General features: G+C 44.9%; 1 protein-coding gene across 1 annotated transcript in view; it reads left to right on the top strand.

Annotated features, from left to right (window-relative positions):
• pitpnab (phosphatidylinositol transfer protein, alpha b) overlaps positions 1-23428 on the top strand; it is a gene marked incomplete at both ends in the record, with an annotated part of 29630 nt that overhangs the window by 2728 nt on the left and 3474 nt on the right. Inside the window, 3 exons of the mRNA XM_084450226.1 lie at positions 3320-3350; positions 22467-22612; positions 23134-23225. Coding sequence (XP_084306352.1) covers positions 3320-3350; positions 22467-22612; positions 23134-23225 — 269 coding nt within the window. The remainder of the gene's footprint in view (positions 1-3319; positions 3351-22466; positions 22613-23133; positions 23226-23428) is intronic.

Raw genomic sequence — 23428 nt, 5'->3', positions numbered from 1 at the left:
AACATCATAGAGGAGTGTAATGCTATAGAGGAGTGTAACGCCATAGAGGAGTGTAACATCATAGAGGAGTGTAATGCTATAGAGGAGTGTAACGCCATAGAGGAGTGTAACATCATAGAGGAGTGTAATGCTATAGAGGAGTGTACCTCCATAGAGGAGTGTAATGCAATGCCACATCATGCCCATGCTAAATCGACTTACAATAAGGACATTTGTCCAGAGTAAGTGAAGTGACTGTGCATCCCAGTCATCCTCAGGTAAAGCCTTCTTATTAAACACCAGTTCCACCAGCAATCACAATGCTAGAGGAAGGAAGAGGGAATCTATCTCCTGATTCCTTAGCGTGTGGCAACTTGATCTACAAGTACACCCCCTGGACACTATGTCACAGGGACTTACCCCCGATCCAACCCTTGAAGCTGAGTGCCAAGCATGGAGGGATTGGGTACCATGTTTTAGCCACTGAGCTGTTTTTTCAGTCACTGAGCTGTTTTTTTCTTTATACTGTACATACAATGTGAAGTTGAAGTGATACTGGGTAACAGTGGTGTTGGAGAGTGATTTGAGGTGGGGAGGTGAGGAGTGGAGGAGCCCAGGTGTACTTGGTCTTGAGTCTCCTGTGAAAGATGTGTAGAGACTCAGCTGAGAGAGAGGTGAGAAGGAGAACAGCAGAGGAGGAGGAAGACAGGATAGGAAATACAGGAATGGAGACAGAGGTGGAACAGACTAGAGAGGGTATTTGTTTCTAGTACAGGCACACTAAAAGTCATCTGATCTCTCTGTAAAACCTTTAGACCAAGGTGGTGTGTGTTAGAGAGTGACCGTGTGTGTGTGTGTGTCTGTGTGTCTGTGTGCGCGCGTGCGTGCATGCGTGCGCGCGTGTGTGTACAGCAGCACCTGAATAACTCAAGGTGACTTCTGTCATTGGCTGCTTGCCTTATTCAGAGCGTTTCTGATTGGGTACCTACAGTGGGTACATACACTACAGTAGGATCCTATGTAGATTGTCAAAATCACACCGATCCACTTGTATAGGCCTTATTTAAGATGTGAAATGTGTTTAAAGCCATCTCCACTTTCCATGCTGCCTCAACTTATATGATATACCAGGAGCAGAATTATTGCCTATTGAACATACAGTTAGAAATCATCATTAACTGTCCTATTTTATAATAAAGCTAATACACTGGTTGATATAGTACATGAACTGTGCTGTACACACATCCAGCTCTTCCTGTTTACACACTTCAAATTTACTTCAGAGACAAACTGGCCACCATGGAATACTGAGTAATAGCTGCTGTCATAAAGAAATGCACACACACGCGCAAACACACACACATGCGTGCGCAAGCACACACACACACTAATATGTTGGCCAAAAAACAAGGAACTGAAGATGGGGGGTCGATAGACGTTGAGCTCCTGGAATCGTTTTACCCTCATGTGATATTAATGTCCCACATGCAGTGTGTATATGTGTGTGTGTGTGTGTGTGTGTATGTGTGCGTATGTGTGTGTATGTGTATGCGGGGGGGTGGGGGGGGAGTTGCCCTGAATGTGTCTCTAGCTCTCTCTTTCTCTCTTTCATCTCTCTCTCTCTCTCTCTCTCTCTCTCTCACACACACACACACACACACACACACTTGTACACACGCACACACACAAACACACACACACTCAAACCGTGGATGGTCTCAGCTAGTGTCACATCTCCATCTCTGGAGGGACTCATCCCAGCCCCTATACCAGGGGTTCCATCTTCTGCCCTCCAGAGGTACCGGGTCTCTAAGCTGAGGAGCTCCATTATACCCAAGGCAATTTCTGACATTAACCATTAATTATAGGTCGCCTATAACAGACGTGGGTATACAGTACTATTACTTTTTATTCATGGACATTGTTACAGTAACATTCTTACTTGTTTGTCTTAGTTGTATGTCGTTTGTTTTGTATGTTTTTAAGCTTCACCTGAATTGCCCTCCGGGGACAGTTAATATTTATTGAATTGAATTGAATTCATTTCGCTGCTCAAACTGTCAGCGGGACGCAGCCTGACCACTCTGTCTCCATCCTGGTTCTTCCCCCTCCCCTGAGACAGTCCTGAGGAGGTAGTCTGACTCACTGGATGTAGGCTTTGGAGAAAAACCTTGTGATTAGGAGGCAGGAAATTCTCCCTGCCCCAATAGTTTAAAGAATACAGCACCCCCCACACCACACCACCACCATCTCCGAATGGTAATGAGTGCAGCCAGACCTGTCTTGAGCGCTGGCACAGCGTAAACAAAGTGTGGAGATAGACCTGTCAACCTCAGATATCCCCTCAAAACGTCTCCCCAAGATGACTTCCCCTCTCTCTCAGACCAGAAATGGACTTCAATTAAAATTTACATTTAAATCACAGTTCTCTGACTCTGAGGAGTTGTTGGAGGAGTGGGGTCAACTAGTTCAGTCTGCAGGGTTGGGTTCAGACAGGGTAACAAAAGGTATTTGATTCCTCTCATGGGTTGCAGCTAGAAAATACTTTTTTTCAGTGCCCTCTCCAACCTTATATCTATTCTCCACCATCACACAAGAGACAATTATTGCTCCAGAGAGAACCAGCAGCAGCATAGAAATGATTCATTAATTCTCTCTCCCACCACAGAGGAGAATAGCTTTCCCCCTGACTCCGTTTCATGTCTTGAAAAGTGATGTTCTTCTCCTCATGCAGACTAACCAGTGTCATTCCTCTCTTGAGGATGCAGGCAGCCGTAGTGAGCCTGGTGAAAGACCTGGACTCATTACCATTGAGGGATAAGGGGGGAAAAACACTATCTCTTTAAACCAATCACAATCGTCTTCGGCGGAGCGATTGCTAGGTTGTTGTTGTGTCGCGTAGTCTGGATTGGCCGACCACATGAATCGGCCTCCGTCTCTCAATTCCTTTTAATGGACTCCTCACAACCTCCTCTCGCCACCTTCTCAAACCCCATTGGAGGGAAGGGTCAGATGGGAGGGACTGTCATTCTTCTCCTCCAATAGGGAGGCGGAGGCGAGGAGGACGTGAGGAGTCAGCTGAATGGAATCGCAGTGGCACACCAGCAGTAGCAGTAGAAGCAGGGCTATCTACAGACCACTAATACAGACAGATGAGTGCCCCTATCTGACCGTCCAGCAGCGTGTGGTCTGCGGTCATTCAGGGACTGGTCAAGGCCAACCCTGCTCAGCTTCAGAGCATAGCCCAGCAGGGTAGGCTGGCTGTGCTGGACGTGATGTGAATAGTTGGATGATGTTTTTTTGTAATCACCTCTCTCTCTCTCTTTTTCTCTCTTTATAGTCGAGTGATTCTGCCCATATCTGTGGAGGAGGTAAGTTCTGGTTCAGTACGCTTGTTTGTGTGTGTGTGTGTGTGTGTGTGTGTGTGTGTATGTGTGTGCTGTCACGACCGGCTCAAGAACATAACATAAATAAAACCAAAAAGGGGAGGCCGATAACCGAAACTCAGAGTAATCAAATATTTAATTACAACCTAAAGTTACAGACACACATACGCCGTGTGTCTGGGAGACAATCTCCCAGAACACTGAATGGCAGGACAATATATAGGAGGCTGATCAGCTGAGCCCAGGTGCTCCCAATCACTCAATCAGCCCAGCAGCAGCTCCCAATTGGTCAATCAGCCTGACGGTCCTCCTGGCACCGCCCACCAGCCCCAAACCTGGAAAGATAGAACACACAGCAAGGCAGGCAGAACCAAGGGGACCGTCACAGTGCACATTAGGATATATCTTCTTCTAGGCTCCAGGCTCAGCTCTTGTTGTGATTCCACTCTTGTTGTACAGAGACAATAGCAGAGTTCTTAGAGTAGCTGTATGAAAAATGTTTTGTATTTGTGTGTGTGTGTATGTGTGCACATTAGGATATATCTTCTTCTAGGCTGCAGGCTCAGCTCTTGTTATGATTCCACTCTTGTTGTACACAGACAATAGCAGAGTACTCAGGGTAGCTGTATGAAAAATGTTGTGTGTGTGTGTGTGCGCGTGTGTGTGTGTGAAAAGCAAACTAGCATGCCTCATGAGGATCTCTCTTTAACTTCAACAAATAACCGTCATCATACAGCCATGCAAGGTTCCATTCACTAAGATCTGATAGCGAATCCTTCAGTCAGCACTATCCATTTCTCTCTCTTCTCCCTCTCCCTCTCTCTTTCTCTCTCCATCTCTCTCTCTTTCTCTCTCCCCCCCCCTCTCAGTGCTATCCCCATCCTCACTGTTCTGTAGTTTATCATTCTATTCAGGAGTGGCCCAGTCCTGCATACACGATGAGTTACCTGACACTGCTTCTCTTTGTCTCTCTCTCTCTGTCTCTCTCTGACCCTGTTTAGACTTGGTTTTAAAATGCGTTTTGGACAATCAGATCACAAGTGGACCGCGAGACACCGTCGTTTACACCTGCGTCTATCATGCGTCTCCAAATGTGTCCAGCTGACCACTCGTTTTCGTATGTGTAACCATAGTAACTCACTCACTCCTGCCTGCGTGCGTGTCGCACAGCTGGTCCATGTAAACAAATCAATAATCAGTTGATTCGAGCAGTCGAGCAGATTGAAGAAAAATGTGCATGAAAGCAACCAAAGATGTTTGAAGAACTGAACATAGGACTCCAACTACCAACACAAAACTGTTTCCATTGATAGGACAAGTAATTTGCGACTAGAAAAAGGTGCAGGATAAGACGAAAAAGGTGACAAATTATCCTAAATTGATGATGTGTTTTCCTGCTACGTCTTTGTTGGGGACATCAGGACGCATTAGCGTTTAGACTAGTAAAGATATGTGGTCAAATGATATGTGGTGGTCTCAGACCACCTCGGCAAGTGGCTTGAGGAAACGTTTCACAAAATGTTTTGGTGGCTGTTCACACTTGTATTTAGCGCTGTCCACTTTGAATCTGATTGTTCAAAACGCATTCTAAAACCAAGTCTAAACGGGGTCTCTCACTCTTCTTCTCAATCTATTTCTCTTTTTCTCTCTCATTCTCATGTGTACCACAGTACCAAATCAATGCCTCCTGAATGGTGGCTGAATGACTCAGCCTCAGTCAGTCTGTTCCAGTCAGTCTCGATGTGAAACTGGTTTTGATGTAGTTGATACACACTGAGAGTAATTAGTTTAGGTTTTACACTCTTTCACAGAAGGCTTTGATATTCCTTGATCCGATTCATTCAGCTGGGAGTTATGGGTAGGGTTAGGGTTCTGTCTAGCTGAGGGAGAAGAAAACTCAGATACAAACTAGCAGGCCAGTCTGCATGAACAGTACAGTATTTTATCAAGGTGGAGTCGGGAGTCAGGAACCTCCCAGCTAACTAGTCAGTTATCCTCTCAGCTTTTCAGTAACCTTTACAGTTGGTCTCAGCTGGAGTCATTTTTGTCAGTTTTTGCGACAGCGCAGGGTAATGTTTTCGGTGGCGTGTGTGTTTGTTTGTTTGTTATTAAAGGAGAATGTTCGTTTTTGACAATCTGGACCTTATTTACGGCATATTATAAGACGTTTGACTCACCGAGATAATTGCAGAGGCATGTGAAAACCACAACAAGCCGTCGCTCTATGTAAGCACAACTAGCGATTCATAAAGACAGATTGATGAAAACAACCGTTTCGCGGCAGAAAATAGATTTTTTAGAAGCTGCATTCTCAGTGCCCCGTCCGCTGCCATGACATGGATATACTTGGCTCGCGCTGGATTTTACATTTATTTTACAGGCCTCCGAATTACACCAAAGTTATTTCGGTGAGTCAAACGTCTTATAATATGCCGTAAATAAGGTCCAGGTTGTCAAAAATCAACATTCTCCTTTAAGATTACGCAAAAACTACCAGACAGATTTTCATGAAACTCAGTGGAGGGATGTAGCATAGAACCCATTACATCTTGAAGTGGATCATAATCACGGGGCGGCTCCACAAATTAAAACAAAACTTTGAGCGAGGCCGTGTGGCGGTGCTAGAGACACAGGGTTTGGACTAGGGGGTGTGGGGGGAGAGCCTGTAGGGACCGAACCACCCCCCCCCCCACCGACTGCAATCCGAGGAGGCGCCACAGAACCGCCTTAACATGGCCACTCGTTAATTTTTTGGACTTAGGCTCAGCAGTCAAACGGCTATGTCATGATGTCGGAAGGTCACAGAGATATGGGGTTTGGACTGGCATGAAGCTCTCGACCTAACAAATGCAGCAATACCAAAGATGTCCTGCTCACACAGAACCACAAAATGCATTCATGGGTAGAGGTCAGTGCTATCCGAACACCATTAGTATTATGTGTCAGTAAGCTTTTCTGCCTGTCAGTGTATCAGTTTAATACATAGCCTTTCTTTGTAATTGATTGACTATTTCTGATTTCTGATTTGAGTGATTGACAGATTGAGAGACAGACACAAAGACAGACAGACAGGCAGGAAGACAGAGAGAGAGAGAGAGAGAACAAGGAGATTTCCGGAGCATCCCAGATTAGGTCTCTATCCATACTCCTCCTCTCCTCCCCTCCTCCCTCTCTTTCCACCTCTGTGTCATCTCTTCTGTGCCTCTCTCCCCATCTCTTCGTCGGCTGTGATTGGGTGAGAGACTGACATGCCATTCCGCTTGGCTATATGTGAGAAATAGAGAGAGAGAGAGAGAGAGAGAGAGAGAGAGAGAGAGATGGTCAGAAAGGCGGTCAGAAAGGCATCTGGATCAGATGGCTTTGGGAACTCCTGGAATTTTGCTATCAGAGCGAAATCCAATATCTTGTTGCACATAAGACACTTTTTCTATCTATTTCTATTTCTCTCTCTCCTCCAGTCCTCTTCCGTCTTGTCCTCAGATCTTTCGGCTCCCTCTCTCTTTCTGCATGCGCTCTGTGGCTCTCACGCTCAACCTATCTTTCTCTGCAACCCCCCCCCCCCTCTCTCTCTCTCTCTCTCTCTCTCTCTCAGTCACCACCCTCTCTGGGATGCTCTTCTGCTTCTCATTCCCTCTGTCTTGGCCTTGTGAATATGATTTAGACAAGGATGCTAAAAATAGTCTCAGTCTACAGAGCTCATAGTTATCCTCTCACACACACACACACACACACACACACACACACACACACACACACACACACACACACACACACACACACACAAACACAAACACAAACACACACACTGCAGGGTGCATTATATCTTGTTTGGTGGGACACTCACAGAGGCAGGAAGGAATGAAGGATGGGAAACTATGATGGAACGCGAGAGACCGCTGAAGGTTGCTACGGACACAGACATTGATAGAATACCAGGAGGAGAGGGTAATCAAGACAGTGTGGAATCTGTATCATACCGCCTACGGCATCTAACTCTAAAGGCAGCCCGACAGCTCTGTGCTGTGTCTGTGTGTGTGTACTGTGTGTGTGCTGTGTGTCATAGCCTGGCCTAATTCGCCAGACCTAATTTGCAAAAGTGTGAAGGGTCTGGAGCTGCTGAGTTTATTTTCAATTTCGAAGGGGCGTTATCAACGGTCGCAGACCAAAATGCCTCTGGGTACAATTGGATAGACCTATAACCAATCAGAGCAAAGAATCGACGGTTAGTTGTACAGTCATTGTATCAACCCCCCCCCCATATTAGATAAACGGTTGTGACGGTTGTGTGGCACGGCAAATATCTACCGGGTGGAACTCGGAAGCGTGACCCGATTGATCTGCGGAGAGAAACCGAATGTGCGATCAGGATGGCGAAGCCAGGCTACCCAAGTTACGCCAGCCAATAGTGTTGGCTGCCCACGCCAGCCAATAGTGTTGGCTGCCCACCTCCTCCCCTGCTCCGCCTGTGTTTTGTCGATGTGGTCTCTGTTGTCGTCGTTGCTCTCTGTTCCGGGGGTATTGCTGCTTTCTTCTGGTATTCCACTATGCGTCGGCTAGTGGAAGCCGGGGAATTACACTAGCTTAGTCTCTGTGGCGCTCCGTGGTGATCGTGGGCTGAAACATCTCCGAAGGGCCATCCAGCGGTTCCTCCGGTCACCATGGAGGCAGAGACACTAGGCTGTATCTCCTTCGGACTCCACGAAGCGCTGGCCCGTGGAGGCCAGGGACTTAACGTACAGCAGTCCTCCTGTGGCACTCTTTGACGGTCTTAGTGGGCTGAGCGTCTTCCCGATTGCCCACTCTGATCGTCATAGAGGCAGGGGGCTAGATGCCGTTCCCCAAGCGGCCCAGAGGGGGGGAACATCTAGATTGCCGCTTTCCACATGCATGGAAGGAAGGGGGCCCCCCGAACAGATCACACCGTCAAAATTCATATGCGTAAAAAAATTTAATATGCTGTATATATTATTGCATGCTAATAAATGGGTCAATTTTGACTAAAGTGATCTCGACTGAAATAGTACTCTGAATAGAATCCAGCACTGTTTGAAGTTGATACAGTGCTTTTGTTGTATGTTTCACTGTGGTCTGAGAGAAACATGTTTTGTTCCCTGTATGTAGGATATGTCATACATACGGAACGGAATGACAGTAAAGTAGTGAATGAGCCATGCAGGATGGGTTCTGGAGCTGATACAAGCAGACGCAGACAGCCCATCTTTTCACCTTGGCTGTGAAAACAGGTTGCCTAACGCCGGCTTAGGGGACGTTTTTGATATTTCAGTAAATGGTGGACAACTTCCTTATGTAGTACAGCCATAGGCGATTTTACCCTCTGAGAGTAGGGGGGGCAACATTTTGACGTGAGAAAAAAAAAACAACAGTTCTGCCATCCCATCCCATCTATTTACAAAGAATGCCAGTTGTGAACAGTATGCTAATAAGAAATCCGTATGACAATTCAATATGCACAATGATTCAAACTTAATCTAGACACCACAAGCATGTCAATATGACTTTATGACCAAGCACTAGGCCATACCCAACATCACAACATCAAACTGCAACTGCCTGCTGGTGCTAGCTTCCTCTCCGATGGTGATGTTGCTAGTGCTAGTGCTAGCTTCGATAGCCTCTGGAGCACTTCTGCATTCGATTGCACTTCTGCATTCGATTGCACTTGCTGCGGTGTCATTTCGAGTGGTAGCTTCTTCATTAGCATTGCCAGTTTTATTTTATTTTTTTATGAAGAAGTGGTCAATTGTTTTTATAGCTCTTTTCGCCATTGTGAGCAGGTTGGCTAGTTGTAGCTTGTTGAGCACTGAGCAGTACAGTCAGATCTCTTTTTTTTTGCTGTAACAGATCAAACCAGAAATAGTTGAGCCATTGGTGGATTATGATTTTTTTTTATTAAGGTAGCATAGTTTAAGTAATAAATACACTTTTAAAATGAATGATGACCTAACACAAACTGGTACAAACCACTATTATGTATTTAATAATTGTGTTAATTAGTTTTATTTTTATTTTTTATTTTTATTTTTTTAAAATTTGAGCAGAGTTGGGCTGGCCAATCAGGGGGGGCACTTGCCCCCCCTGCCCCCCCTATAAAATCGCTCATGAGTACAGCTAACGTTTTCCATGGGAGATATTGTGATATTTCAGTAAATAGTGAAAGTCTCGCGATAACAGACTTCCGAGATCTCCGTCTCCGAAAGTCTGGAGACATCTCCATTGAAAATCGTCGCTAGAACAGTGCCGAAAACCGATGCTACCAATTAGAACCACTGCCTGCATCTCCAATAGGGTGAAAGACCCGCTTAATTTCCACTGGAAATTGCATCCTCTAAACAAACTGGAGTGGAGAATCAAAACAAAACATTTATCGCCCCATTAGGAAGGAAATTTGTTTCCGCTGTTTGGACTGGCACTGGCATAAGCTCTCGACCTAATGAGTGCAGCAGTACCAAACATGTCCGGCTTGCAGGCATGTGCTTGCATTCATGGGTGGAGGACCATTTCTAGTTTTCACCTTTATTTTAGCAGGGCAGCCCATCTCATTTTCAATGTTGCCCTGGTTACAAAACAAAGTATAAACAAAACATCATACACCAATAAAATAACTACAGACATCATACATTTGACAGTAACATTGATAAAACTGATACATTGATAACATTATTTAAAAACATGCACATGCCTCAACCTCAATTTCATTTAACATATTTTTCAAAACTGCCTAAGGAGACTAAGGCATCCAATCTGATCTTCGTTTGAAACTCATTCCAGTAGAGGAACAGTACTTTAACTGAAAGCAGTTTTTCCTAGCTCGGTTCTGACTTGAGGAACCTCAAGAACTAACCAATGGGTATCTTGTTTGGTGATGACTAGAAGACCATGTAATGAGGAATGCCAAATAATTAGGAGAGTTTTGTAAGATTTCTTTATAAACATACAGGAATAGACGATGTTGTGTTCTAATCATCAGCGTCTGACCTCACAAAGGCTCTTTTGGATGAATGGGCAACAATTCCCACAAACACACTCCAAAATCTCGTAGAAAGCCTTCCCAGAAGAGTGGAAGGTGTTATAGCTGCAAAGGGGGGACCAACTCCATATGAATGCCTATGAATTTAGAATGGGATGTCATAAAAGCTCCTGTAGGTGTACAGTAATGTGTAGGCGTCCCACAACTGAGACCAGGCTGCGTCCCAATGCATTTGTCCATATAGTGTACAGTATTATCCCCTCCCTTCCTCTCTGTAAAGCACATTGTGTTGCCTCTGTGTAGGAAATGTGTAACCCTAATCAGGAGAAGTTACTTATATTTAATCTAAGGAATATGCTATATGAAATGGGTATACTAATAATAATGAGATAAGAAGATCAGAAGAACCTAGGATTCGACTACAGAGCCAGGTCAACAATGCACCTGCAGAAGGAACACACACACAATTAAACCCCTTTGGAGTATACACACTCCGTTTAATGGGATAAGAAAAATGTAGTAGCAATCAAGATGATTAACAATTAGTGCACTTTTTTCACAGCTTACCCGGGTAAGTAAAAGAAGAAAAAGAAATTTGCATTAAAGCAATTACAGATGTAGTGCCCAATAAAGAAATTGGAATATTAGTCGGTGTCAGTCTCCTTTCGTGGTAGTCAGTGTCAGTTTCAGTTTCAGCAATGGCAGTGGGTGTCCACTGACAGGGTCCTCGAGGTCTGATGAAGATGACACCAGTCCTACCGTACTGTAGGCTGGCAGGTGGTACAGAACCTCTGAGATCAGATCAATCCCTCGGCGTTTGCATGCAGATTTTCTTCGCCGGTTGAGTTCAATGCTGGGCGGCTCGCCATCCAATACTGTTCTCCAAATCTAATCAATGGTCTCCCAAAAAACCTGACCAAAATGCAGTTCTCACAGCACAACAGGTTGTCCGTGTCCCCAGATCGGTCTTGTGCAGCGATTTCACTCAATAGAATTGACTTTTTGAAAGAATACAAAAGATATATTACTTTTCTCTACTCAAATAGCTCTCTCTCAACCGGAGTTTTTCTTCCTTGCCAAATCTGTCTTACAAGAGAAAAAGTATCCGTGCGCGTCGGCCAGATAACGTCCTCCACCAGTGGAACTATATTACCCAGTCCAATTGACTAGATAAACTAATAATGGTATGTGGGAATGCTAAAATATATCAAAGTAAATAAGAATATTATCAGGAATGTTTCAGAAATAAAATGTAAATATACATGTTTGTTTCACTAACCCTATATTGCATAGGTTAGATTTATGTTATTTAGGTTGCATAGGTTAGATTTATAAGTTATCCATCCATCCATTCATACTGTCTAAACCATCTGGGTTACACCCTCCCCTCTTAAAGCTATGCACGTCCCTGTGCATGGTAATGGTTGGCTAGTCACAGGTGTGAGGGACGAGTGCAGGTTAGTTTCAGCTACTTTAGCCTCTAGCAAAGCATTTGAGAAGGCTGTGCTCAAGCCTTGGAACAACGACTGAACCATAGAAATAAATGGGTTCCCAAGGTCTGAATAGTGTAATCTCTCAGGTTTTACTCTGTGTCTTGTTGAGCGTCGGACCTCATTATCTAATTTGTTCATGTCAGCATCTTCATTAGGCACTGTATCAGTTTCTGTAGTAGTTTCTACTTGTTTGTCCCTTCCTTCCACAGGAACATCACTTCTAAGATGTGGGTCATCCACAGCGGGAGGATCAGTTTCAACAGGCTCAGGATCATTTAAAGGTAAGTGCACATCTGACGATTCTTCCCTTTCCATGTCTTTTTCAGGTATCTCATCATCATGTGAGTCATCAAGTAGATTGGTTTCTCCTCCAGGGATTTCACTTGTGTCATCCTTTCCTACAGGGGCATCGACAGGTAAGTGATTTTCCCTTACAGGAACGACAGCAGGTAGGTCATTTTCAGGTATTTTCTCCCCGGCTTCTCTTTGAACAGGCGACTTTTGGTGAGTACTTTCTCTCTGCACTTCATAGACATGTGTGAATCGAGCAGTTTCCATAGGAGGTTGGTCTTCAAACCACTCGAAGGGCATCTCACACTCGGAATCAGAGTGCACATCTTCATCTTTCGACTCAGCTGCGGACTTTCTGGTCTTTGGTTTGCGGAGTTTTGGCAAGACAGGCTCTTCATCACTCAACGGAAGTGAGCCACAAGGAAGCAATAGATCTCTATGAACAGTGCGTTGAGGAGCTTCTTTGTTCTCTGGTCTGATTGTGTAGACCGGAAGGTCTCCAGCTCGCTCCACCACAACATAGACGATGGGCTCCCATTTATCGGCAAGCTTGCACTTCCCACGCAAACGGACTGCTCTAACGAGCACCCTGTCACCAGCATCTAGCTTAGAAGCTGTTACATATCTATCAAACCTAGTTTTATTCCTCTCAGCTATCTTTTGAGCATTCTGACTCGCTAGCCTATAGCTCTCTTCAAGCTGGGACCTAAGGTTTCGCACATACTGAGAGTGAGATTTGAATTCACCATTTTTCAGTGGCAACCCAAAAGCTAGGTCGACAGGCAGTCTTGGTTGACGACCAAACATAAGTTCATAGGGTGTGAACCCAGTTACATCATTTTTAGTACAGTTGTATGCGTGTACTAGGGGCTTTACGAAGTTCTTCCATTGTGACTTATCTTTGTTTTCCAGTGTTCCTAACATGCTTAGTAACGTTCTGTTAAAACGTTCCACTGGATTCCCTCTGGGATGATAAGGAGTGGTATGGATCTTCCGGATGCCAGTGACCTTGCACAGTTCTTTAATAAGGCGGGATTCAAAGTCGGGTCCTTGGTCACTGTGCAATCGTTCGGGGATTCCATAATGGACGATGAAATTGTCCCAAAGACATTTTGCAACTGTCTGGGCTTTCTGATTTGGGGTTGGGATGGCGACAGCATATTTTGTAAAGTGATCTGTGATCACTAGGACATCCTTGGTGTTGCTCTTGTCGGGCTCTATGGACAAAAAGTCCATACAGACGAGTTCTAATGGCCTGGTAGAAGTTATGTTCACTAACGGTGCTGCCTTTTCTGGTGGTGACTTTCGTCGAATGCACCGCTCACAGGTCTTGACTTTTGTTTCCACATCAACCGCCATCTTCGGCCAATAGAATCTAGTCCTGACTAGATCTGTCGTACGTTCAATACCTAGGTGGCCCATATCATTGTGAAGGCTCTTCAAAACACTAGCTCGGAGCTCTTCAGGTAAGACAAGCTGATATGTAGCATGACCACCTTCTTGTCGTCTTCGATATAGAACTTGGTTGTGTAGCTCAAGACGGCTCAACTCCCTTAGGAGGAATGGGATATCAGGGAGCTCCTCTCTGACTCTTGGAGATACCTTTTCTCCCTTCTCCATTTGGGCTATGACCTCCCTCAGACAGGGGTCAGCTCGCTGTTTGTCTCGGATTTCCCTTTCAGACAGGTGGGGGAGGACAGGTAACCCACCATGCTGCTCCTCATTCACAAAGCTGTCTGGTAAAGCTTCAGGAGAGAGTGCGAGTGATTGCACTAGCGTGAAGTCGGCATCATTGTTTCTGCATCCATCTGATGTATTATGGATCAGGTGCTTCTCACAGAGGGCATGTACGATGTTTTGACTTGCTTCATGTCCAAGATCAGGCAAATGCGTTTGCGTGAATTGACGTATGCGCTCTTGTTCTTTCTGGGACTTCAGATCATTAGTCAGCTCTCCGTGGGGCCTTCTAGAAAGACCATCTGCATCAGCGTTTTGCTTGCCTGCCCGATACTTAAGCGTGAACGTGAAAGTGGACAGGTTTGCTAACCACCTATAGCCAGTGGCATCCAGTTTAGCAGTGGTAAGAATATACGTCAAGGGGTTACTGTCGGTTACCACAGTAAACTTGCCACCATACAAATAGTCGCTTAACTTTTCAGTTACTGCCCATTTTAAGGCCAAAAATTCAAGTTTGTGTGCCGGGTACTTTGCTTCACTTCGAGACAGACCTCTACTGGCGAATGCGATGACTCTCATCTGACCCTCCTGCTCTTGGTACAAGGCTGCGCCAAGCCCCTTAGTGCTCGCATCGGTATGAAGGACATATGGCACGGTAGGGTCAGCGAACCCAAGAACCGGAGCTGTGGTGAGCTTTTCTATGATGGTGTTAAAGGCAAGCTCGCAGGTGGAAGTCCATCGGTTGCCAAAGGGTTTCTTTGGATCGTAGTACTCGGTCTTTGATTTGTGCTTAGAATTTTTGTGTAGTGGTGGGTAACCGGAGGTCAAATCAGTGAGAGGCTTGACTATACTTGAATAGTCCTTTATAAATCGTCTGTAGTACCCTGAAAAACCGAGGAAGGACCTCAGCTCTTTCAGATCTTTAGGCTTTGGCCATGTTTTCAGCGCTTCCACTTTCTCAGGATTGGTTTCGACTCCATTCCGAGATACGATGTGTCCTAAGTACTTGACTGAAGTCTGAAAGAATTTACATTTCTCCGAAGAGAGTTTCAATCCGTATTCCTTCAGGCGGTTCAGGACTCGCATCAGTCGTTCCTCGTGTTCTTCCAGTGTTTTTGAAAAAACAATGATGTCGTCAAGAAAGACAATGACCTCCTTCAGGTTCATGTCCCCCATACATTTCTCCATCAGACGTTGGAACGTACTTGGAGCATTCGTAACCCCTTGTGGCATACGATTAAACTCCCAAAATCCCATGGGACAAACAAAAGCGGTCTTCGGCTTGTCTGATTCTTCAACCTCAATCTGGTAGTAACCCGATTTTAAGTCAAGGACTGAAAACCATTTGGATCCAGTGAGAGTTGAGAATGTTTCTTCAAGATTAGGGAGTGCGTAAGCATCTTTAACGGTCTGTGTGTTCAGCTTCCTGTAATCGATACAGAGCCGGATCTCCCCATTCTTCTTCCTCACTACTACGATAGGCGAAGAGAATGAAGATTCAGATTCGCGGATCACTCCAGTTTGGATGAGTTCTTGCAGATGTTTACGGACAGCTTCCAAGTCGCGGGGATGTATGGGACGAGCTCGATGCTTGAATGGAGTTTCATCTGAAAGCTTGATTTGATGTTTCCCTTGATCAGTTCTTCCAAAGTCCAGATCGTTTTGTGCAAAGACTTCGGGTAGACTATTCAGTTTTTGTGTGATGCGCTCCTTCCAGTTAGCGGGGACAGGAGAGTCATCAAAGTTCCATTTTGGATTAGAGTTTTGAGCAGAATCCAGTTTTGGTGTGATGACATCATGCTCTTTAGAGAGGACTTTCTGGAAAGAACTCAGGTCACCTATAATACACCTCTGAGGGATGAGGACGTCATGCTCAGACTCATTGGTAAGTACTACTGGTACTTTGTGTGGCTGTTTTGAAGGCAAAGTAATGAGACAGGTTTTGACCAGCAGTCCGCCAGGCAGGGAGGACACAGAAGGGTGTTCTAAGACCATTGACTTCTCAGGTGAGAACCTATTCACGGTAGCACAGCCCTCAATGACTACAGTTTGGCCGGCTGGGACTAACTGGGGTGTAGTGCTATGCATTTTGACAAGCCCTATATTACCATTCTCACTCTGCTGCTGCCTCATTTGAAGGATATTCAACACTGCCCTATACCCATATGCGGTGGGATGGTATGTCTCGTGGGGAGATTTAGAATAGGCCTCATACAATGCATCAAGTGTGTTTGTACCAATCAATACCTGTGTTTCAGAAAAAATACGGACATCTGGAATCACTAAGGCTAGCGTAGGCAACTCAATCTCTATCCCTAGGAACTCTTTGGGAAAGGTGATACTAAGCTCAGTGTATCCTAAATAAGGTACAGATTGACCGTTAGCCCCTTCAACCTCTAACAAATCAAGTGGTTTGACCTCACGTTCAGACAGATACTGCTGAAAGAAGGATTGAGTGACTGTGGTTACTTGAGAACCTGTATCTAGTAAACAACTAACAGGGGTTCCATCTATTTTCACTTGGGCTGTACTCTTTGTACCTACTAGCCCTTTGGGTAGTCTAAAACTGTTGCTTTTAGTGTTGGACTGTTTTAGCATTGCACATGTTTTTGGTTTTTTATTGTCAGCAGGGCATAGATGACTATCTACAGTTCCCGTCAGCCCCTCGACAGGAACTGACTTCAGTTTAACGTGGGGTTCTGCGCTTCCCACAACTGCTGTCGCTGTCTCAGTTCTGTTCTTTTTGATGCTACCAGAGCAGGGTTTTCGTCTGATTCACAGGTGGCGACAATGTGTCCGTTCTCTCCACATCGGAAACAATACCAAGGTTTAGGTTTGGAACTGGTGTCCTTCTGGAAAGTTGCTTTGAATTCTGTCTTTGCATTTTGGTCAGGTTTTTGAGTTTCAGTCTCACTGGATGTCTTTTTGTTAGAATACGCTCTTCTTTGTTTCTTCTTTTCCGTCAGTACTGTCAGCTGACTCTTCAGTTCTGCGACTTGTTTCCTTAGCTCATCTATACTACTGGCATCAGATGTGGCTTGGGTTTCCTCTTTAACGCTTTGTACATGCGCTACAGCTTTCTGCTTGGTGGCACCCAAGTGTTGCTTCATCCTCAGGGTCTTAGAGTCTTGTCTCTCTTCTTCGGTGCGTATCTGCACCAGGAGTTCTGCGAAGGATGGAGGGTCTTTCTTTTTCTGTTCAAGTTGGAGATCAGCCAGCAAACTGTTGTCCCAACAGCCTCGGCAAAACTGTTTAAGAAGATGTCTGTCAGTATCTTGCACTGGAACACCGCCCCTGCGTACAGCATTATTCAGGGCCATTCGGAGGCGTTGCAGGTAGGTAGAAGCCTTTTCTCCGGAGTCCTGTAGTGTGCCCATGAAGCGTACAAAGAGCTCCTCTCCATCTTCAACTGGAGCGAAAGCAGAGTCTAAAATCTGTAGAAAGGCGGTAGGCGAAGCTTCAGGCCCAAGGTGCCTGATAACATCCAAGGCTGGGACAAGAAGGCTTTCCAGAATCCTGCGGGTCTTTTCCAGAGTAGAGACAGACGTGTCTTTCATCATCAGGTCGACATGAGAGCGCCAGGTGTCATAATCGACTTCAGTGTGTGGTTTGGGGGTCTTTCCAGAGAATGCTCTTAGTCTCAAGGTAGTATGAAAATGTGAGGGTTTGTCATCACTTCTAACTATATGCTCTACCACTATCTTTTGCACTTCAGGTGGATTGAGCTCACCGGCACTGAGAGACAGAGGTGTCTTTGGTCGAACTGAGGGAGCAAAGCTGATGCTCTGGATGTCAGAAAGACCAGGTTTAGTGGGGGAAGGACCATGAACCAACAGCTGCGGTGAAGGAGAGGGAACATCAACTAACAGCTGTGGCGGAGAATAGGAGATAGCATCAACCAGCTGTGGTTGATAGGTGAAAGGAACGTCCATCAGCTGCCTTGGTGGAGTGACAGGCTGGCTGGGTTCTGCAGCTGGCTCATGGTTCTCCGGGGATGGAGTAGAAGGGTCAATAGCCTCCCCTATCTGTGATATTGCGTCTTTTAGAATCTCCTCAAGACTTTTCTGACTCAGCGCGGCTAGTTTTTTCAACTCATCTAGGTACAATTGTGTGACACTGCTCCCTGCGGTTTTTGAGTAGACACTTGCCAGAGCTTGTACATAGTAAGTGACCATAAGTTCTTTTGTTGACGACTGACTATAAGGCAAAAGAGCCTCTAATGCCTCTAAGGCAGAGCCACTCGTATATTCCACTATCAGGTTTGTATGGAATTCTGAGTTTGGGTCATGATCTATGTAAATGGTCCGTTGTATGGAGCCATATTTTTTCAGGAACTCTAGAACCTCTTCATCATCCTTCCCTTCTAATCCGCTCACTAGGACGGCATTTGGAATTTTAACATTCTCTCGGTCAACAACATCCATCTCGTAGCAATATGCGGCTTCTTGCTAGGAGGTGTATAATAGTACAGTGTATCTTCTGAGGTGATTGATGATAACCTAGGCTCCTGGCTGGCTCGCCACTTATGTAACCCTAATCAGGAGAAGTTACTTATATTTAATCTAAGGAATATGCTATATGAAATGGGTATACTAATAATAATGAGATAAGAAGATCAGAAGAACCTAGGATTCGACTACAGAGCCAGGTCAACAATGCACCTGCAGAAGGAACACACACACAATTAAACCCCTTTGGAGTATACACACTCCGTTTAATGGGATAAGAAAAATGTAGTAGCAATCAAGATGATTAACAATTAGTGCACTTTTTTCACAGCTTACCCGGGTAAGTAAAAGAAGAAAAAGAAATTTGCATTAAAGCAATTACAGATGTAGTGCCCAATAAAGAAATTGGAATATTAGTCGGTGTCAGTCTCCTTTCGTGGTAGTCAGTGTCAGTTTCAGTTTCAGCAATGGCAGTGGGTGTCCACTGACAGGGTCCTCGAGGTCTGATGAAGATGACACCAGTCCTACCGTACTGTAGGCTGGCAGGTGGTACAGAACCTCTGAGATCAGATCAATCCCTCGGCGTTTGCATGCAGATTTTCTTCGCCGGTTGAGTTCAATGCTGGGCGGCTCGCCATCCAATACTGTTCTCCAAATCTAATCAATGGTCTCCCAAAAAACCTGACCAAAATGCAGTTCTCACAGCACAACAGGTTGTCCGTGTCCCCAGATCGGTCTTGTGCAGCGATTTCACTCAATAGAATTGACTTTTTGAAAGAATACAAAAGATATATTACTTTTCTCTACTCAAATAGCTCTCTCTCAACCGGAGTTTTTCTTCCTTGCCAAATCTGTCTTACAAGAGAAAAAGTATCCGTGCGCGTCGGCCAGATAACGTCCTCCACCAGTGGAACTATATTACCCAGTCCAATTGACTAGATAAACTAATAATGGTATGTGGGAATGCTAAAATATATCAAAGTAAATAAGAATATTATCAGGAATGTTTCAGAAATAAAATGTAAATATACATGTTTGTTTCACTAACCCTATATTGCATAGGTTAGATTTATGTTATTTAGGTTGCATAGGTTAGATTTATAAGTTATCCATCCATCCATTCATACTGTCTAAACCATCTGGGTTACAAATGCACTATGCAATTTGATTTGATTAACATGCATGTAGATGATCAGCTTTTCATCAATGAAATGTCATGCTATTTGCGTCGTGAAGCATGACATTATTTCTTGCTAATTAGCTTCAGACAGCAGACAGGGCTGCCTTTATAGTTAGATGCCTTCTGTGCAATAATTAATCAGTTCCCAACGGCACGGACACGTGTTCAACAGCTGCCTACTTCAACAACAGAGGACCAGGTTCTGCTGTCAACATTCTTTCAAGCACATGTGCATCATGCTATAATGGACACAACATGGCAAGTGCATTTTGACTGGACACTTTGGACAAGTATGGTCAAATCCAGAATATCACACTTGCATTTCTTCACTGGAAAGTTGGGACTTGGACACATTGTTTTCAAGCAGATATACTGTATACCCAATGGTACCATGTGACACTAAAACTCCCGATTCAGTTGATCAATTGATTCGGTCTATTAGTTGTACTAATGTTTGAGTCATGTCAATTTTGATTGATTTGGGACTGTTTAACTGTTTAACCTCATTGAGCTGGGTGGAGCAGGTATCTGCAGGCGTGAGGCTGGGCTAGAGAGTCTCTCAGAGTAGACGGGTTCACAGTGAACACAGGCCTATGGTGTGTGTGTGACATGACTGGGAGATTGCATAACTTGAGTGACAACAAACCAGAATCCAGCTCATGACTTGGTCTTGTGGTCTTGGTCATGTGTTGAATACTAATACCTATTAGGTTTTAATTTGACTCTATGAAGTCCAGAGATTCAGAGAAAGACTTCACTTTACCTGAACCCTTTATAATAACAGACACACGCACGCGCACGCGTACGCACACACACAATTCTTGTCCGACCCAATGATTTCCATTGTTCTGCATGGTCACAGGCTTGACACAAGAGTCAGATCAAGCTGTGACCTCCCAATTTCAACTGCCGCTGGAGTCCCACTAAACAAAGCCTTAGCCTTGGTTGATCTTCATGCTGAACAGGGTACACAAGGCATTTGCCAGGAGCTGAAAATCATTTGGCATGACAATTTAGTACAAGATTCTGGGTCATCGTAAAAACTGTTGCCGTGTGTTTTTGTGTGTGTTTCTACAGTATGTGTGTTTTTCTGTGTGTGTGTGTGTAGTAGGGCAAAAGGTATAAGGCACGCACATCCGCACTAAAATCCAGGTGCTGGACAGAGAAACGTCAGCAATAAAAAGGAGATTGTCCGCATCACTGGTACAGTATAGCTGAGGAAGAGCCGGGAAGGTTCCACACGCTGGGGTGTTAACCTAATAAATCAATTGGGAGCTATACCAGTGATGCGGACAATCTCTTTTTTATTGCTGTGTGTGTAGTAGGGCTACACAATTATGACCAAAAATAATAATTGCTATTATTTGCCTGATATTGTAATTGTGATTATTAAGTATGATTTTAAATAAATAAATCAAATACATTTTCTGTGGTGCCACCTTCATATATATAAAGACAAAAGGCACACCAGAGAAATGTATGGTGTCCACCAGTGAAACTGCTCACAGCGCACTCAGCAGGAACACACGCTTCGTCAGACAGCATCAACGCCTAGGATTTACCCACGTGCCTCCAGCACACTCAATGCAAAACACAATTATTAATTGCGGCCTTTTGCGATAAGTTCATTGCAGATGTCATAATTGCGATTACAATTAATTCACGATTAATTGTGCAGCTCTACTGTGTACTGTAGGTGTGTGTGTGTGTGTGTGCGCGTGCATGTGTGGTGCTGTGCTGCTGTGTGAGTCTTTCCTCTTGAGAGATTGCATGTGTCTGAAGTGTACCTATGATTGTATTGTGTGCATGTGCTTATATTTGCCCATGGATTAGAGGTGATTAAAAATGAAAGGCGCCATTGTTCTATGTTTACACAATCACATACAGGACCACACACTGAACACACACACACACACACACACACACACAGAACAGAAGGAAGGGGGTAGAGGGGAGAAGAGGAGGGGAGGATAAAGGGATGAGAGGAAGAACGAGTGAATTGCAAAGGGAGATGACTGGAGAGAGAAGGGATGAGATAGGGAGAAGAGAAAACGGAAGTGAAAAGGAGGGGGGAGGGAGGGCGAGAGGGAAGAGAGAGGGATCAGAGGAAGGAATGGGATCAGGAGGAGGAGTGGAAGTGGTAATCCAGCGGCCTGTGAGATGGACAGATCATCCGGTCGCGGAAGGAAACGATAGAGAAAGATGAGATGACGGCTGTGGAAGAGATGATGGGATGATGAGAATAAGAGTATTACTGACCGGGAGACTGGGGTTGAATGAGTCTAGCTGTGGTCCCAATAATATTCTCCCTTTGGGCACAGCTACTGTACAGTCATAGACATCAGGCCCAAATGTAAGTAATATGTAAAGGAGTAGTTTGGTATTTAGCTTCATAATCCCTGTTATAAGGTTATTTATTACGATCATATGCAATGGTCTATATTGTCACCTTCTTAATATAATGGCCTAAGTCATTTTTTCAAGTTTTTTTAAAAATGAAATGACCTAACATATAGGCATAGGTTGACATAGGCCATTATACTACCGGGGTTGGAACAGTGTGATCTTTTCAATTGAGGATGTAAGTAATCTTACCATAGATGGCCAGCATCATGAAGAGATGACTCAGGCAAAAAAAAAAAAAGACTTAAGCCATTATTTTAAGAAAGTGACGATATAAAGATGTTGACATATGTTGCACTTTTGAGATATTAGTACTCATTGCTAATTTCACTGCTAAGTACACAATGGATCTTAGAGATCTGCCCCTCGACACGGTCCTTCATAGCCCATAGGCCATAACGCCCATAACGCTCCATTGTGTACCACTTAGCTGTGACACGAGCAATGAGCACTAATATCCCAAGAGTGCAAAGTCTGTCAAAATCTTTATAGGGAGTGTTGTTTAATCGTAAATAACCTTATTAACAGGGCTTATGATGATACCAAACTACTCCCATAAGACTATGAAAATGTCTCCTTTAAATTTACGCCCCCCCCCCCCCCTCTCTCCCCCTCGTCCAGTACCAGGTGGGTCAGTTGTACTCGGTGGCCGAGGCCAGCAAGAACGAGACGGGCGGCGGCGAGGGGGTGGAGGTGCTAAAGAACGAGCCCTACGAGAAGGACGGGGAGAAGGGGCAGTACACACACAAAATCTACCACCTGCAGAGGTAGGTAGATTGCTCCAGCTCAGTGGTCTTGTGGTAGAGTGTCCACCCTGAGATTGGGAGGTTGGGGGTTTGAGTCATACCTAAGATTATTACAAAAATGGTATCCAATACCTCCCTGCTTGGCACTCAGCATCAAGGGTTGGTTTGGAGGGGAAGTCCCTTTGACATACTAGTGTCATGTCCAGGGGGTGTGCTTGTACTGTACATCAAGCTTCCTCATGCTAAGGAATCAGGACATTGGCTCCTGCCCTATGGTTCTCAAGGCTACTTACTGCAGAGGTAGGTCATGTACGCATGTCTAACTCTGGTCCCAAGATGTGTCTGTTTGTCTAACTCTGGCCCCAAGATGTGGTTGTTTGTCTAACTGTGGCTGTTTTTGGATCGAGACGACGCAGTCCCAGTCCTTGAGAATAACAGTGTATATTTCTCTGGTCTTACTCCCACACAGACACAGAGAAGCTAGTCTAGTCACACCTCTCATGTCTCCCCTGTGCCTTGGTGTGATCTGTCTCCTCCTGCAGTAAAGTGCCGTCGTTTGTCAGAATGCTGGCCCCGTCATCGGCGCTCAACATCCACGAGAAGGCCTGGAACGCTTACCCATACTGTCGCACAGGTACCCAGAACACACACACACACATTCTCTTTCCACCCCCCCTCCCCTCTCTCTCTCTCTCTCTCTCTGTCTCCATCACACACTCTCTCTCTCTCTGTCTCCCTCTCTCACCTTTAAGAAGTAGCTGAATAATTTAAAGTGTGTGCAGACAGAGGCGGGGTGCAGTTACAGGAGCCCTGGAGACTGAGATTACACATACACAC

This window comes from Borostomias antarcticus (genome assembly GCF_949987555.1).
Source record: "Borostomias antarcticus genome assembly, chromosome: 15".
NCBI classification, from domain to species: domain Eukaryota; kingdom Metazoa; phylum Chordata; class Actinopteri; order Stomiiformes; family Stomiidae; genus Borostomias; species Borostomias antarcticus.
The sequence above is the reverse complement of the archived record's forward strand: the minus strand, read 5'-3'. Positions and strand labels throughout refer to the sequence as shown.